General features: G+C 40.7%; 1 protein-coding gene across 3 annotated transcripts in view; it reads right to left on the bottom strand.

Moving 5' to 3' along the window:
* rims4 (regulating synaptic membrane exocytosis 4) overlaps nucleotides 1-4,601 on the bottom strand; it is a 29,721-nt gene extending 25,120 nt beyond the window's left edge. For 2 of the 3 annotated variants that reach the window (XM_030780656.1, XM_030780655.1), the window contains exon 1: nucleotides 4,505-4,601. In XM_030780656.1, the coding sequence (XP_030636516.1) occupies nucleotides 4,505-4,601 (97 nt within the window). Of the gene's footprint in view, nucleotides 1-1,331; nucleotides 1,335-4,504 lie in introns of all 3 variants that reach the window. The other variant, XM_030780654.1, reaches the window with a different exon arrangement.
* Nucleotides 4,602-18,304: the final 13,703 nt, after the last annotated feature.

The following is an 18,304-nucleotide window of genomic DNA, read 5'->3' as shown; positions in this document are numbered from 1 at the left end:
TCCTGATTTTTTAAAATTCTTTGTATACAAGTCGCCACACTATGTTTTTGCAAAATGTGGTACCAGTTTCAACATGGAAGTCTAGTCAAAACTGCTGAACAGACGCCATCGTGCTTTTAGTCTTTACAGTTGTGTTTATTGAACAGGTTTGTTTTTATCCTGAGCGACTTAAAAAAACATGCATTCCCGTTGAATCTCCCGGACACAGGTGAATGCAGAAGCCCCTTGTCCAGTCATGCTCTTCGCTCTTGCCCTCATTAGCATAGTAATCCATTCTTTTTTTTCTTTTTTCTTTTTTTTTTTTTTTTTTGAACAGACATAGCTTTTTAATCCACCAGCTCTATTGTGCTCGTTCATCTTGTGTGGAGACACGCAGACTGCTCTGAGAAAATGGTAGGTAACGTGAAATTCATCAGACCTTAGCGCTGTGTTCCTGTGTGTGTATTCAAGCAGTAAATATGTTTGTTTTTTAAAAAACACTTTTCCTCTGAATCCTGAGCATACATTTGTGACCTAAAATGAAGTGTTATCTGAGATATATATTGTAATATACTAAAATATGCATTGTTATGTTGTAACATATACATATATAAAGTATCAATAAACTGAAGTTACATGTTATTTGTTCCTAACACACAATAACTGGGAGCTCTTGACTTTTATGCAGACTCAAAGAGGCAGAAAACATGGTCATGTTTGCTAAGATGCCTGAAGCCACAAGTTATGGACACATCAAAATAATTTAAACAAAAATAATTAATGTTCTGTAGCCAAATTCTTTGTCTGTTTTTTGTTTGTTTGTTTGTTTGTTTGGGGGGTTTTTTTTGGATTAATGTTGTACCATTCAAAGGACAAAGAGTTGAAAGGGAGTCCCACGCAGTGGCGGAGAACAGAGCCGAGCTCCATTCCACTGCAGGATATGTTCCCCTCAGCAAATTTTCCATTTATGTTTTTGCTGTAAAGGTTAGGAGAAGTGCAGGACTATGTGGAATTTTGACAGAGGGTTGGTGGTGTCGGGAGGGGCTGTATATATTAAAAAAAAAACCTCCTGCAAACTGCCCCATGAAGTCAATGTTTCTCTGATTATTAATTTCACTTTTTCCTTATTAGAAAAAACCTCATTTGGTCAGTGTGACGTATCTAGGTCATTTCTCCAGTGCGGTCACAGTGGGACTGAGTCTCCTTCCTTTGCTCTATAAAGAAACAGAGGGTCAAACTCTTTCTTTCTTTCTCACTCTCTCTCTCTCTCTCTCTCTCTCTCTCTCTCTCTCTGACCTAACTGATTGAGCACCTTCTCCAGTCTCCTTTGGGTAGGAATGACAGGTAATTACCAACTCACCTCCTGCTTTCTGATTTATGGTTCCCTCAACTCCCCTCAAATCATTAATTCAATGAAGGATTCTATTTCTTACCAATCATTTTGTTTCTATATTTGTTCAAAATGTTCAGAAGTGTCTGCAGATCTGAGATCTGACTAATGGTCATTAGAACTGTAACTTTTTCTGTTTTAGCATGTTCATTTACTGCTCTAGTCATATCAGGGTTAGTTCCTTCTTTCATTCAAAGGCAAAGTTTTGGAACGCTAGAGTTTTAGATTTTTTTTTTCAAATAGATCGTAACACACATTTGACACTGACCAATGTAGCCATGTTTTCTTCCCATTTTAGAGAGCGGAGACCTTAACAATATAATGACAGAAATGATTGTCTGAAAAGATAGTGCAGGTCACAGTATATTTACTGAATTTTATCTGGAGAAATGGAAAACATAGGACATTGTTGATGACTGGTAAGATGTAAGTCTGTTTTCCTGGCTGGCTGGCTTTTCCACGTTGCTTAGATTATCTAGGAAAAAGACCAAAAGTGTGCAGCACGCTTCACCCAGAAGTGGAGGGTGGGGTGAGGCGGGGTGGGGCGGGGGGTCGCACCATGTTGCAGAGATGTAATCAGGCTGAACACCAGTACATCTCTCAACAGGTGATAATCCAAAAGCTGGCCCAGTCCAGAGAGAGCACCATACCGTCTGCCATCCACTCAGCAGCAGCTCATTCACTCATGCCTCTCTCTCTCTCTGTCTCTCTCTCTCTCTCTCTCTCAACCCTTCTCCTTCTTTTTCCCCTCTTTTTATCCTCAGATCTCTTCCCCTCTCATTATATGCTCTGTCTGTTAACCATGTGGCTTTCTATCCACTAATCATCAGCATTATTCATTTGACTCATTTGCATGTTTTATTTGGCTGATAAATATGCATTATGACACAGGAATGATGGATGCTAGGTAGCACAAGGGATAAACTGTTGAATATCTAATCATTCAGTAGATCAGTGATGGAGCGAGAGAGGCAGGGAAACATGACCATGCATGTAGACTTCATGCTGTATTTGTGCGTGCGTGTGTGTGTGTGTGTGTGTGTGTGTGTGTGTATGAGAGAGAGAGTTTATCCTACTTGAACAGAGGTGATCAGTGGCGAGACACACTGTCTGGACTCTCAATGTTGCCTCTGTAGAGGTCCCCCACACAATCCTCTGTGATCAGGCAGGGAGAGCACTCTCTCTCTCTCTCTCTCTCTCTCTCTCTCTCTCTCTGTGTGTGTGTGTCTGTGTGGGTGTGTGTGGCAGAGGAATAGAGGCTGTGTGAAGAGGCTTGAGAGGGAGAGAGAGAGAGAGAGAGAGAGAGAGAGAGAGAGAGAGAGAGAGAGGTGAACGCTAAATGTCTGACTGTCTATTTACCTTTCCAGAAGCACACACAGACACACAAACACACACACAGGGGAGATTACAAATCAAAAGGCCTCACCAACCAGCCATAATGCCTCTAATGAGCTGAACTACAATCAGTAGCATCAGGGCATGTCTGGTGATCATCCTGAGCATGGGAGAAATTAACCTGCAATCACACCGCGTTAGACTCGAGCTGCCACGTCTTCCCTACATTAGCATTCCAATCCCATAACTCAATCAGATCCCACTGCTATGGAGCATGCTGTCTGGCCCAAATACACCTTTATTTTCCTCCTTCTTCTTCCTCTTTAACTCCTCTCTCTCTCTCTCTCTGTCTCTCTTTCTTTCTGTCTGTCTCTTTCTCAAGCCATATATGCAGTTGCAAGGGTGAAAGGAATTGTGGAAATGTGTCTTTGTGTATGCCTGTGTGTGTGTGTGTGTGTGTGTGTGTGTGTGTGTGTGTGTGTGTGTGTGTGCGTGTTTGAGGTTGTAACACTGAGCAGCAGCAATAATGAGAACTCATGTATCTGGTTCTCTTTAATGAGACTGAGTGCGGGAGGAAAAAGAAACCTATTTCAATGAACTTGAATTGGCCCTGTATTCACACCTCTTCAGAACAGAGCGACGCCACAGCCAGTCTCAATAGACTGTGAGAGGCACAAACCTTCAGCTTCTATTGGCTTTTTTACATGAGTTTGAAACTCGTGTTAAAGATACCAAAGCATAGTCTAGTTATTCACATATTCCTGAACCACACTTGTTTTGGTTTTTTTTCCCTCATGTTTCTTAAGTGACAGTCTTACTTGTACAAAGCAGAGCAGGACTAAAAGCAAGAGTCTTTTTATTTCTCATGGCCTATCGACAGCACGGTACACACACTGCTTTCATTTCCTCTTTCCTCCAGACCGGGCAGTGGAGGACAAACAAATACGTAGAAAAGAATATACATTCATCAATACACAATTTGTCAACAGTCAGAACGCCCCCCCCCCCCCCCATCATCACCACTTCATAAATAATATCTAATATAAACCTAATGCACAGTGGACAACAGATTTGGTACACTGTGAAAGCAAATGTTTCTGAGGGACAATACTGATGTTGAGAAATATAAAGATTTAGGACATATTCAACATATCCACTCAGTCATATTAAATGTCAAATGAACAGACACATAAAAAGTTTTAAAAAATTACCATTTTTAGCTCATGCCTGAATCCAAACCCAACATAAAACCTTAACCTAAACTGGCAACTAAACCCAAACCCAGAACTTAACCTAAACCCTGATCATTAGCAACTGTCTTATTTCTGCAGCCTTCTTTTGTGGCCATTTCTGAGCTTAATGAGAGGTCATGTTGAGATAGAAAAAGCGAACTGAGAAGTGAGATGCAGCAACATCCCATAGATTCACAAGGGCAACCATGACAAATATTGGCATTTTCCAATGAAAAATGTTTTGAATATTGACATTTGACATCAGTATTGAGATCACCACTCAATGTGCACTCCATGAAGCCAACAACATGAGAGGATACAATCTAAGGGTTGAAAGTTGAAGAGTATCTGAGATCACAGATGTAATTAAGCCTAAAGTCAAGGGTCAAGTCATACTGAGAGTCACTGAGAGGGCAGAGTTGAAATAAGAGTAACAGAGGTGAGGTTTTGAGTAAGAGGTATCATCATCGTTAGGGTTAAGGGTCAAGAATTTAGGGTAAATCAGTGTTAGACTAAAGGGTTACTAAAGTGAGGCAGACAGAGACAGGGTCAGGACTCTCGTGCTTACCGGCGTCGTCTTCGTCGAAGGAGTTCATGCAGGGGAAGTAGATGGCCAGGGCCTCGAAGGAGGCGGACAGGCTGATTCGGCTCTGTGAACGTTCCATGTAGAGGCTCGGCGTGGGCGCCGGCTCCGGGGGCTTGGCCAACCTCGCCTGGGCATTTTTCACGCGGAGCACGGCACGCGGCGTCTTGACAGACTTTCACAGCACCACAACACAGAGAAAAAAACACTAACACAAAACAAACCCTCTCCTTTCCTTTCTTTTTTCTTCTCTTATTCCCGACACGGCCGCACACCGCCTCTCTGTAAATACGCAGATGAGGATCCAAAGTTCCCCCAAAATCTTCAGACTTTAATAATAAAACGTTTTTTTGCGTTTGGATTCCAGTCCTGTCCTTCTCCACTGGGAGGTCTTCAGCAGGAGTGGCAGAGCGATAACAGAGTCCAAAGCATCACAGTTCAGATTCTGAGGTGCTTCTGAACTGAATTAGGTCTGTTAACCCAGAGAGCATGATCTGTTGCTTTAGTCTGGTCCACAAGATGCCCTTTCAGTGCGCTGAATGAGAGTGTTTGGCTCCCTGTGTGATGCAGCTTGTCAGAGTAGAGAAGAGAGACAGAGAGAGAAAAAGAGAAAGAGCAGGGAGGGAGGGAGGGAGAGAGGAATGAGAGAGACAGAGAAAAGCTCTTACTATTTCAGCAGTCTGTGCCTGACTCAGTTCATTCAGTGCTGAGTCCTTTGTGGAGCCAGAAGAGGGGGAGGAGGCTGCCGGGGCTGTTGCTGGGATTCTGCAAGTCCACCAATCGCGGCGCGGATGAGAGAATTGGGGAGTGGTCTGAGAGCTGTCACAGGGCTTTCAGCACAATAGCTGTAGAGACTGTCTCTCATCCTTTTACTCAGCCACTCTCTCTCTCTCTCTCTCTCTCTCCCCTCTGCATTTCTACTTTCTCACTTGACTAGCACAAACTAATAGAATGACTGGTTAAATGCAAGATGTCTGTAAGATTTTTACCGTCTTATTTACCTTCACATCTTATTTTCAGTAGAGGAAAGTCCACCCCCCCCGTTAAGAACATTTTCCTTAGCAACAGTTGGCATCTCAATGAGATGTGCAGAATCAAAAGAGTCTTGGTCAAGCATCAACTCTAACTTCATTGACATTGTTTGTCTACTGGTTTTCTCTCGTCTTCTTTTATTTTCAATATTATTTATGAAGACAGCATTATTTTTATTATTTTTCTTTTTATTATTGTTCAGAGGAGTGAAAATGTCACCTGTGCAACTTCAGTGACCTGTCTATTCAACTCTGCTGTGAGGAACATGAGAGAATTCCCTCTCTCTCTCTCTCTCTCTCTCTCTTTACTCTCTCCTTTTATTTCTCTCCCCTTTACTCCCTCTTTCCCTCTATCAAAAATAGATAACTCTCTAATGCTCTCTGTGCATTATCAATAACTCTGATTGACTGTGTATGTATTTTGTGGTGCTGTTGTTGCTGACTATATAATGTGTATAATGACATATGCCTGTCCTTGGACTTGTTGTCTGTGTGTCCTGTTCTGTGGAGGAGATGTCAGGATCATCGATCAGCGCTCTCTGGGTTTGGTAGCATGTCCTCTGGAAGGCTCTCCCTCATGGTATATACCATCAGAACTCAAACCCAAACTCTAAACCCACCCCCAGTCTGATTACATCACTCCACTGCTTTAGAAAACTAATCACGGTAGAATGGATGAGGTCATACAGGATTAATAATGATGAGTGTCAAAATCCTGAGCTCATATTTTAATATACATACTTGTGTGCATGCATGCGTGTGTGTGTGCGTGTGTGTGCATGTCTGTGCGTGTGTTATAATAAAATGGAATGGATAGAAAAAGAAATGAGAGTACCGTGAAGTATTGGAGTAATTGGATTGTTATATGAGCTGACAACAATTGCCAAATAAAAATGTTTAAAGATCATTGAGCTGGACTTTAATTATGCCATTTCACTGTGTCACATTTGTTTTATGTCCAGTAACACTGATCAATTCTTTAAAATATTTTGTGTACCAATAAACAAACCAACAAACAAACAAATAAATAATTTTGAAACCTCTTAATCCATAGCTATTCTGACATGTGTTTCCTGCCCCCCCCCCCCCCCCCCCCCATGTTACTCCCCACTCTGTGACTGACTACTGCTGCCTCTTACACAACCTGACCTTTTCTAAGTGTACTTCCATTTCTCAGTTCCTTCTGACGTTGGGGGGGGCACCTTTGGCTAGACGGGCCAGCAGGCTGTGGAGGGAGGGGTGTCTCTGTCGTCTTCAGGATGTGACGCTGATAAGTGCTGACAGAGATGGTCTGAGTGTATCACACAGAGCTGTCAGTGAACAGACCGTTACAGAGCTACTCAAGCTCAAAGAGAGAGGCTGGGAAAGAGAGAGAGAGAGAGACAGAGAGAGAGAGAGTGAGAGAGAGAGAGAGAGAGAGAGAGAGAACAACAGAGAGAACAACAGAGAGAGAGAGAAAGCGACAGAGAGAGCGACAGAGAGAGAAAAGGAGAGGGAGAGAGACACAGAAAGAGTGACAGAGAAAGTGAGAGAGAAGGAAGCAGAGAGATGCAGAGAGAGAGAGAAGGAGATTGATATTGGCCGAGATAGCGAGTGTCGAGTATGGGTGAGGCTCTATCCAACAGGAGGCAGACTCAAACACACTGCAACAGTTGGTGGTGAATATTTAAAGTGCCTTCAGCGTGTGTCTTATAAAATTTGCTGGCACAAACATGAAACTGTTGTTTCTTATTACCCTGATATTATTTACGAAACTGGTTTCAATGGTATGGTTCTATGCATAGCACAAAATCAAGCTAAGACAAACTGTCTCTCTTAACGGCATCTTTTTCAGAGAACAGATATTGCACCTCCATTTCTCTAAAAATCACGTTCTCCTTTAATCTCTGTATTTCAGAAGGAGTCAGTCTCTTATTCAACACAGCGTGTGTCCTATTGAACCTCCACACGATCTTCTGTGATCAGCAACCCTGCAAAAAGCGCTATGTTGATTATACCGGAGCCAAATCCACTTACAGGATTTACTGAACTGTGTGTGCATTCCAGGCCTTCCCTTCTAACGTTTTTCTTTTTTTTCATATCACCACAGCAAAAGCATTCTACTTCTCTCTGTCTCTCTATCTCTATATTCCCAAAACTGCAATCTTTCAAAGCGAGACAGAGAGAGAGACGGCGAGAGAGAGAGAGAGAGAGAGAGAGAGAGAGAGAGAGAGAGGAGCTATACTGCAAACATTCAGCTCAAACATGGCTGTTGTTTGAGGATCATCATCAAACTGTCTGAATGTTTTGCCTAATGCAACCCCCCACCCACACCCCATCCCCACTCAGATGCACTCTGGGATTACGCAGGGTAACATGTTATGCCTGGGTAATCCCTGTCTGTGACATTTTATTTTTTTCTTTTTTTTTCTTTTTTTTTACATTAAACATTCCAAAATTGTAGTGGTACAAGCTCTTAATCTTTTTTCCTGATCATTGACTCTTTTAACTTCTTTGCCAGTCCAGTATCAGATCTAACACGCAATCCAGAAGGTTTATAGTTTGGTTAGAATTAGGGCTGCGCTGTTATCACTGCTGGAGAATCATGCTGACAGGGAGGTGTCAGTTCTAACTAATCCACCCACGAGAGACCAACCAACTGTAGGTATGTCAACATTCACTACATGTCAGTAGTCAACTGTAAGTATGTCAACATTCACTACATGTCAGTAGTAAACTGTAAGTATGTCAACATTCACTACATGTCATTAGTCAACTGTAGGTATGTCAACATTCACTACATGTCAGTAGTCAACTGTAAGTATGTCAACATTCACTACATGTCAGTAGTCAACTGTAAGTATGTCAACATTCACTACATGTCAGTAGTCAACTGTAGGTATGTCAACATTCACTACATGTCAGTAGTCAACTGTAAGTATGTCAATGGTTACAACATGTCAGTAGTCAACTGTAGGTAAGTCAATGGTTACTACATGTCAGTAGTCAACTGTAGGTATGTCAATGATCAGAGTACACAAGTAGTAGAGCAATCACACTGGGTAAAAATGGCAGATTTTTTGTAAGTGGATCATGTGGGAATATGGAGGGCTCCTTTTTTTAGAGAATCTAAAAGCAGATGTTTTTGAGCAGTGTCACAAATTTTAGTAATCAACAACGGTGACGCCAAAGGACTGTTGTTTTACACAGCTGTAATACACACTGTACATGAGAAAAAGGAATAAAACTGGTTTCCAGAATATCAAATTTCATAACTCACAGTTTATTTTGATTACTCTTGCTTCATTATTATTGTATGTTATAGTTGTAATGAAGTGTAATTAATAAACTATTTTGTGATAGTACAAAATTGCGCTGAATTGAATAATAATGCTTATTAATGTAAATAATTGATTTTATGATCGTTCTTTAAGTCCTCTTCACATCAGATGAAATATTCGATAAAAATCTGAAAGAAAAAAAAAAAAGTCTTGTGAAAACACAAAAAAGAGACCTCTAAATTATCGACCTCATCAACTGCCATACTCCACATTTGTAATGACATATGATCAATTTAGTTAGAAAGCCAGCTCAATTTCAAAAAGAGCCTGACATAGGTTACTGTCCTCAAAAAGAGAGCATAGGCCACTTGGCATTTGAAGCTGTGACATTTTTCTTTTCCTTCTCTTTTTTTTTTAATTCTTCTCTTTTCTGCCTTTTTGTGCTAGATGAGTCACAGGTACCTTGCTGCCTCTATCCTGAATAGTTGTACATCAGGAGGATGCGGTGTGACATCACTCAAACTTCACTAATACAGTAAAACATCCCCAACAGTACTGCAGCATAAAAAGATCAAGTCACTCAGTCAACACTAAGACTCCATTCAGACTGAGAGATGAATCCTAACCGTTCTGAAAGCGCTGTTCTTTTGATTTTCTCGTCATTTGGCACTTCCTGTCTGATTGCTGATTTCAGAAGCCTCAGAGGAAGGTTCTTAGAACAGTTTTTAATTCTTTTTGTTTCTAGAACATTACAAGCTTCCATACTCTTTTGTAACCTCTGGATCTGACTGTCATTTTTTAATCATCTGTGATTTGGGCTTTTTTTCTACAGACAAACCTGTAAGGTTTAATGTGAGTTGTCTGAATCATTAGTGATTTGACTGATTTTTCTACAGGCAAAGCAAAAAGGTTTACTGTGCGTTGTTTGCTGAGCCAGGGTAATGATCTCCAGATTTTATATATTCATTGGTAAATGTGTTACAGTCAAGTGTTTCACTGAGTGACAGGAAGTGCATCTTACAAACTTGTGACACTGATGAGTCTGCTGTTTCTCTTCTGAATATTCATTGTAGTTGTTTTTCTAGGGGTGAGAGACAATAACATGTATTCTGTTAATAAAGAATTTTTTTTTTATGAAAAGGTCTTTTGTAGTCCCACTGCATGCATTCATATTAATACAGTCTGTTTTAATGCAGGCTAAAGCACTTCCTGTGCATTGTGTATCTATGCCTCAAGTGGACAGATGACATTTTAGCAGAAGAGTGGTTACCTCTGAGTGTGTGTGTGTGTGTGTGTGTGTGTGTGTGTGTGTGTGTGTGTGTGTTAGCGTATGTGTGTGTGTGCATGTGTGTGTGAGTGTGTGTGTGTGTGTGTGTGTGTGTGTGTGTGCGCATGCGCGCGCGCGTGTGTGTGTGTGTCTCTTATGAAACACTACAATCACACAGCATCAGGAGGTAGGTAACATGCGGCAGGTGGCCACAGTAGTCTTGGCATGTCCTGCTGTGAACTTTGTATGCAGTCAGAGTGTATCTGCCTCAACTGTATGACTATAAAGCTGCTCTGTACAGTCAGCCATGTGTGAGCAAACTCCACTGTCTCACGTGGCACAGTTCATATCCCACACACACCCCACTGAGTATGCACTTCAACTTACAGAAAATAAAACACAGGAAAAACTAAAAAAAAATCATTACACCTGCTCTGTTTTAGAATTCAAGATTTTTCATGATGTGCTATTTCAATCATTTTTTAACAATTATTAGTGTTCTTGGTGTAATTGTGTATTCTTTGCAAGATAAAAAAAATACTTGTCTCTCTGAGTTAGCACATAAAGGAAAAACAACTTCAGACAGAGGAAACTGATAATGTCATGCCATCATCTTCTCCTCTCTGCTCTCTGATTTGTTCAGTTGATGACTTCATTTATTTAGTTACTGTTCACACCTGGTTTCTGTTAATCATCCACTCGGTTTTTTTTTTCTTTTAATTCTGTATAAATATTCCTGTCTGTCTTTTGTTCAGTGTGAAGTCTGCTCTGCCTTAAAAGAGCAGTCTGAGCTGTGTATTTCAGTTCTTGGAGAAGTTCTATCCTTGTACCTGTTTGTATCCTGGTTGTGTAACTCTGTCTTCCTCTGCTCCTCATGTTTGGTATCCTGTCTGTTTCTGTTTGAACACTTTGCTTTTCTTATTAAGACTCCTCACGCGCCTGGTTTCTCGAGGAATCCCATTACACTGGGCCTATTTTTTAATTTTCAGTTATTCAATATTACAATGTGTTTTAATGACTGTGTTACAATAATTATTGCTGCTTTTACAGCTTTTAATGTTAGTTTTTAAGATAAAAATTATTAGCTGCAAATTATTGAAGCAGACTCCTGCTGAAGCAGTGTAATGACACGTCACCTCATCCACGCCTTTCCTACTCACAGCTCTGACTTACTAAGTCATCATGACAATGTGCATTCCTGAGTGGAAAACCAACATAAACTGAGTACACCATTAATCTCTTGTAACGACATTGAAAATGATATTACATTGTGGAAACTGATGTTATGTTACGCATATATTTATTTCTGTGGCATATCAATTTTTCTCTGTACCATAAGCTGTGTATGTATATACTCCGGTCCCCAGGCTCATTTAGCCAGGCAGCTGTTCAGTCTAGAAGGGCTCTGTTGCATCTTTCACTGGAACTGCGTATTGACAGAGAAGACTGTTGAGAGCCAAACACATTGAGTATTGATTTTTTTTTCTCCTCCTTGCCTGGGAGATTTCCTCCCACATCCAGGGAGGTCTCCTACTTGGGTGACCACACCACCCTGAGTGATGTGTGTGTGTGTGTGTGTGTGTGTGTGTGTGTGTGTGTTTATTTGTGTGTTTGTTTGGGAGGGGGGCATGTTTTCACAAAATAATTGAACAAATCTCCTCCAGGGACCTGCTCCTTTGGCAGCTGCAGGTGTCCATTACAACAAATGTCTTTTTCACTGATTTCTTGGGACAGCACTTTAGAGAAGAAACACAGGCTGATTGGGGGAAAAGCAGGAGAGAAGGGAGAGGAGGTAGAGGAGGCAGAGGAGGAACAGGCTTGTGGGCATATGCTGATGCCCAGAGATTTGTGGAACAGTATAACATAAATCATTCTAGTCTTTTTTTTATGCTTACTCCACTCAACTACAGTAACGGTCAAGGGTTTTTTCTTTTTTTTCTTTTGTCTAAATTCATTTTTTGTCTCCTTTGCCAGTGAACGTGAAAAACAAAGAGGAGAGCGTGTTCTCATGTTTCATTAGGAGCTGTCTGAGACAGATGTCAGAACAGAGTGCTCCCCTTGGCCGCTCTCATGTGACATTGACTTGTCTTTGAGAGCCTCTTTCTCTTGTTCTCATTCTCTCTCTCCATCTCTCCTCATCCTTGTCGACAGAGAGGTTCTTCAGTGAGAGTTTCTATGGTGGCTTGTCCTGACAGAGTATAATTAGTCCCTTTCCCTCTCTCTCTCTCTCTCTCTCTCTCTCTCTCTCTCTCTCTCCCTCTCTCTTCCCCTCTCTTTGCCTTCCACAGGTATTTGCATCGGGCTGACCTAGAAAACAAGCGATGTCTTCTGCAGTATCAACAAGATTTTCCACTCATTTATCACCATCTCCACCTGCAAATATTTCATAATGATTAACTCCCTGACCATGTGCTATACCTATGTCCCTTCCCGCACAATGTGCCTTTCCCCTATAGCTCCCCTGATTACACACTCCCGTTACCCTTGCGCAGTTAACCTCCAGTGTCACTATGACAGCTAATGTAACATAATGCTGTCCAATAAAAAATTTGTGGAAAGTGGGGGAGATGTGATGTTTATCATTAATCTTAGAATTTCATCCTATATCATATTATCATAAATCCTATAGAGAATCAGAGAGGAGAATAACATTATGTTTGACAACTATAATTAGTGTGTGGAAGGAAATCATTTAATCATGTTATGTAATTTCTGTGCTATAATTAGAAAGCTGCAAACTATCTAGGGGGAGATAGATCTGTTATAGCCACATCTTGAAGGAGTTGTAATGAGAGCACGAAAGTGAGAAGTTGACACAGAAACAGTGACAGAGAGCCTCAAGACGACGCTCTTCAAACTTTGTTCCGGGGTGTGATTGCTTGAAACAGACGTGGCATTTCACAAAACACCTGTGAATTGCTCATTCCACTTTGTGTTCACGTGGCAACCTCATTTGCTCAGCGGCTGTTCTCTTATTGTGTTAGATTGTGCATACAAGGACACAGATGCACACCGACTGTTTCTATTTACCAGGGACCACAATGACAGGCAAATAACTTGGACAGCTGTTTCTCCCACCTTTGCCTAAGAAGCTGGGGAAGAGGAATTAATGTGGCCAGGGATTTGCACGCTCCAGCACACTTGCCTATAATGTGCTGCCACCTCAAAGAAACGCCATTAGATTTCTCCCTAAGATATTTTAGATAGGGACAGTGGTGGGTCAGCATTTCATTTGAATAAGCATTTATGCTGTAAAGCAATGATCACTGTGGAAATAAAATTTAGAGCGTAACGTGAACTGTTTTTTTTAAGGGAAAGATGATGCTTATTGTGAAGGTTGTGTGACAGAGAAGTTTTATGGGGAAAAACACATTGGAGAGGAAAGTTAAACACAAAGCTTTATCCTTGTTGTTGCTAATGTGGTGTTATTTTATTTGCAGTATAACTTGAAACAACGTTGAAAATCAGGAGTAAGGACAAAAAGCATATTAAGGGAGAACTCCAGGAAAAAAAGGAAAAAAAAATGTCAGTAAGCTGCCAGCCACGTTAGTGAATATTGGGTTGTGCAACAAATATGCTTCATATTTTTCATATAATACCAAATGCCAATGATTCTGCCCTGCTGCCACATTGGACCTGTCTAAAGTTTCATACTACAATACCCAGCATGCATTAGACTAATAGCCACTTCCTCTGTTGTAAGAAGTGTGGTTCTGAGAGGCAAGAATCTCAGTGGCTATGGGTGGATTCACCAACCGAGTCCTTTAGACCAGTGTTTATCAATCCTGCTCTTGGGGGACCCCTGCTCTGCATATCTTCTATCTATCCTTGCTCCAAACACACCTGATTAGTGTGATTGACATGCTCTTGATTAAATCAGGTGTGCTCAGCCATTTAAACGTGCCACTGATGAGTTCAGCCAGGTAGGTAGAGCAGGGAAAGATGGGAAACATGCAGATCAGGGGGACCCCAGGAGCAGGGTTGAGAAACGCTGCTTTTAAACAGTGGCAGTTCCATGATAAGTCTGAGAGTTCTGTCAACTGTTCCACCACATGACACAGGGACAGAACTGAGACAAAGCACACTTGACTTAACCAGCATATTTTAAATCTGCTCTAAAGCTAATAAAGCTTTTTAGAGCGAAGCCAAATCCATTTAATTTTGGGAAGGTCATCCACAGGAAGGCCAATGACTTTTATGACGGCCCCGAACTTTCTCTGAACCTCCACCACTCAGAAAAGCACTGGAGACATTACTGACTTATCAGAGGGCAGACAAAGAGATTGGTGATCATTACTGATGTATTCAGACTAAGAAAAACACTGATAGTTCACTGCACTTAAAATATGGCAAATCCAGACGTTTTTAAAGAGGAATGCTTTCCTTACAGAATGTTAAACTGAAAATTCCATTATTTAATCTGGATGTTGAACATCTTGCTGTTTATAAAACATAACAGTCACAGAAACCAAATGCCTAGGAGCAGACAATAACTCTAGAGCATTGCGTCTGATTGCATCCGTTTTGTTAAACTCGTGACTGGAATAATTAAAAAGCTCCAGTAAATGTTATCTGATCAATTCTTACGAACTTTTCAGGCAGTCCTTGCTGTGTCAGACCTCCATGTAACAATAGGAAGGAGGACATGTCCCTCACCCTTCCCCAAAACTCTGCCAAGAAACATCAGCTCCAGACGAATCTTTTATAGCTTTTTCTGACTACGCCTTGATTTTCCAGGATAAATCGAGCACGGAACGAGAATCTTCTCTCACCTTGTCTCAGCCTTGGAAGGTTCCAATTTTCTGCCCAAATATTCATCACTGACCTCCTCACCTGGGCTCCAGACACCACCCTTCATCCTTTCCTGGCCGGAAAAGCACCGAGACGCATCCATCATTAGCCTGAGTGTAAGGTTAACTTCAGTTACTTCACCTGCCTTTTGGCATGGTAGCTAGCTGAACTCCTCTGTTAACTACTTCATGACATAACTTTAGCCATAAAAAGACTGTTATAAAAAGTTTTCCAATAAAGGACTTTTATGGCTAAGTGAACATCGTCTAGAGTGTTCTTGCCATTCCTTTTCTTTGGAGTCTTTTTAGTAGTCTGTCTGGTATTTCACTGAATTAGTGTGCACCTAACAAATTGATACAGCATGTGCAATTTTTTTTTGTCTAATTTACCTTTTTTTGGATTTTGCATTGTCTGCACATCAGTTATAACAACTGTCACACATTGATTTCTGCTTATTTCATTCTTTCATATTTGACTTCAGTAGACCTAATTCACTGAAAAAAATTACTATAGGTTAAATGAGCACCAAGTAATTGACAACAGTAATAATTAGCCAATATCCAAACAGTCTACATTCAAAGACAGGCCAGTATCAGTCCTTCCATTTCTATCAAAAATACTGGACTGGGCAGTTCTAAGCCAGCTGTATTCTCACTTCAGGTCTCTGGGCACAAACCAGTCAGGCAACAAGACTGGGCAGCATAGGTGCTGATTCTGTGGGTGCTCGGGAGCTCGCGCACCCACGGGAAAAGGTGAGCTGTATAAGAGTGTTTGCAGTAGCAGTTCTAGCTTGCACGCCGCCCTGAACGGACCCTGTGTGTCTACCCCCCGCCAACAAAAAAAAGCACCATTTAGCACTAAGTGCAATTTTTATTTAGACAATTTCGCACAAACCAGAAAAAAATGCTACAACTATAAACTATATATGAACTAGAAACTATGTATCACCGTATTATGAATGAGGTGTGGTTTATTTGGTAGAATTTTGTAGTATGACTGATTTTACTAATTGCATTAGTACTGTACAAAGTTAGAGGTGCATTATTTGATAGATTCCCCCGCTCCTCCCTACTTTGGCGCTCACTTCGACAAGGTTAATTGACCCACATGGTGACATAATATCATAGACGTAACGTGCAAATGAGCAATAGAAAACCAATCGCACAGAAGTCACCATTCCAAATTTTTTTGTGCGGATGCCCCGTGCCGCCCCCCGCAAGACGCCGCCCTGAGCGGCTGCCCATGTCGCCCATACCAAAATCCGCCACTGAGCGTTTGAATGATATTTAGGTCGGTTTCATTGTTGAAGTTGCAATCAGTGTACCGATTTGCATCATGCATGTTGTATGTGTTGATTTCTTGTGCCAATTTCTCTGTTTGGCAGTCATTTTACTTGCTTGGTAGTGGAGGGATTGTTAATCATTTTTTATTTGTATTGATGTGGTTGTTGGTTAGAAGGGTGACATCTGACTGACATAGGCATAGCCTATATGGTGGTATGGTGATCTTTGCACAGTTTAAAGCTTATAGCCATATGTTCTAAGCACCCACCGGGAAAAGGTCAAATCGGCACCTATGCTGGGTAGTGTATTCCAGTTCTGTCTGCAGTCTTACAGAACAAGTTATTAGAGACAAGGAGTGTAAGAATTCTGCCCTATCATGATTTGTGTCATATATTGGTGGCTGGCTCTTTAGAAACAGTACAAATGTACCAAACTCACCCTAAATTGTGCATAGGCCGCCATTTATCACACTTCAGATCATACTAATGGTAAGGAACAACCGATACATATCCAGTACACTTAAGCAGTAGATACACTTGCAGATATCACTTGACACACATTGCAGTGCTCCAGCTGTGTTTTTGCTGTTTGTTTTGTTTTGTTTTGTTTTTGACTTGCTCCATTGTACTGTATTTGCTAATTTGCTGTTTTGTATTTGTCATTCATTGACTGCATAGTCTTTGTATTTACTGTATTTGCTGTATAGTGCTGCAGTGATTTCTTTTTGGGCTCTGTGGCTAGCAATGACTCAGAGCTTATCTTGATGTTTTGTTTCACAATCTCCTCCCTCTAGATTACTGTCTCTGTAGGAAGCTGCATTTAAATTATTCTACCAATTAACTGCATACACTTCCTGTATCTTGCACTAGATTAGAACATCTGTTAAACAAATAAATGGAAATGAAAATTGAGAGAGCATGAACTTGGATAGAAAAAAATATTATGTTTACTGAAAAGCGTCAGTTTTGCTGCCCCCATGATTATTTAGCTTGCGCATTGTAATCTTCAAACTGGACAAAGCAAAGTCATTACCAACATCAGGATAGTCCTTCATAACCACAGACACTTGGCATTAATGAGTATGGAGGTGATTTCATAAACACCTTTTGTTCCTAACTGCCGTATTTTTAAGTAATACAATGACCACTCCGCTGTATAATGAATTTCCACTTTTCATTTTAAAAGCATAATTGTTATTGAACTGCCATATAGCCCTAGGCTAGTATTTTAAAAGCATGAATGAAATCAGTCCAAAAAGCTCACACATTTCTGAAACTGATGCAGTTTTTCTCCTACTTTTTCACCTGGGAATAAAATCTATTCAAAAACATTCCCGTGGGTTAAAAGTATCTCTAACATCATTGAAACTCAGAACTGGCATAGCAGAAGTTAGAAGACTGAATGAGGACCTTTCGTGATAGGAATGATATCGTTAAATTACACAAGGGTGTAAAGATCTCTCAGATGTAAAGTTAGCAATGATTTCAATCCAAAACTTAAATTCTGGAAATGAGATCCTTCATGAATGCCTGACCTGAGTCTGGAGAGATTTAAGACTTTCTCTAAACTCAGTTACAGTTTATAGTGGTACTGTTGCATTTGAGATATTTAAGATGCAACACAACCACAAGTCTTTATACTCATAATTTTAGAATTGTTTCATCAATAAGATTTGCAGGGTGTGGGGTTTGGAACTCTGAACAATGGTTAGAGGGCTGCTGATTCTGGCCAGGGTTGAGCACAAAAAAAAATTACTTTCGGATGAAAACTGCAGATTCATTTTGTGTATTAATGCTATGCCCCTAAGTGAGACATCTTAACCTAAATTATTACTGCAGTGTGCTCTCCAACTTCCTACAAACGTGTAATGGAAAAACTGTGACGATAAAAGCCTAAACTAAATTAATAAATGATTTTTTTTGTTGTCTTTAATTCAATTAACTTAAAGTGCCATTCAGTTCAAGAAACACAACTATTAATTTATGGAAGATGTTGTAAATTCTGTAGAGTCCTTTTCTCACCCATTTCGCCTGATGAAGTAACAGAAAGCTTTCATGCAAGAGTTAAAATCAATATGCCAACCACAAGCTCTTGGCACTGGTTTCAGGAGAGCAATCAATTTCCTCCAGTACATCTCAACCTAGTTTCCAAGG

This window comes from Chanos chanos, chromosome 7 (genome assembly GCF_902362185.1).
Source record: "Chanos chanos chromosome 7, fChaCha1.1, whole genome shotgun sequence".
In the NCBI taxonomy this organism is placed as follows: domain Eukaryota; kingdom Metazoa; phylum Chordata; class Actinopteri; order Gonorynchiformes; family Chanidae; genus Chanos; species Chanos chanos.
Note: the sequence above shows the minus strand (reverse complement) of the source record. Positions and strands in the feature narration are given on the sequence as shown.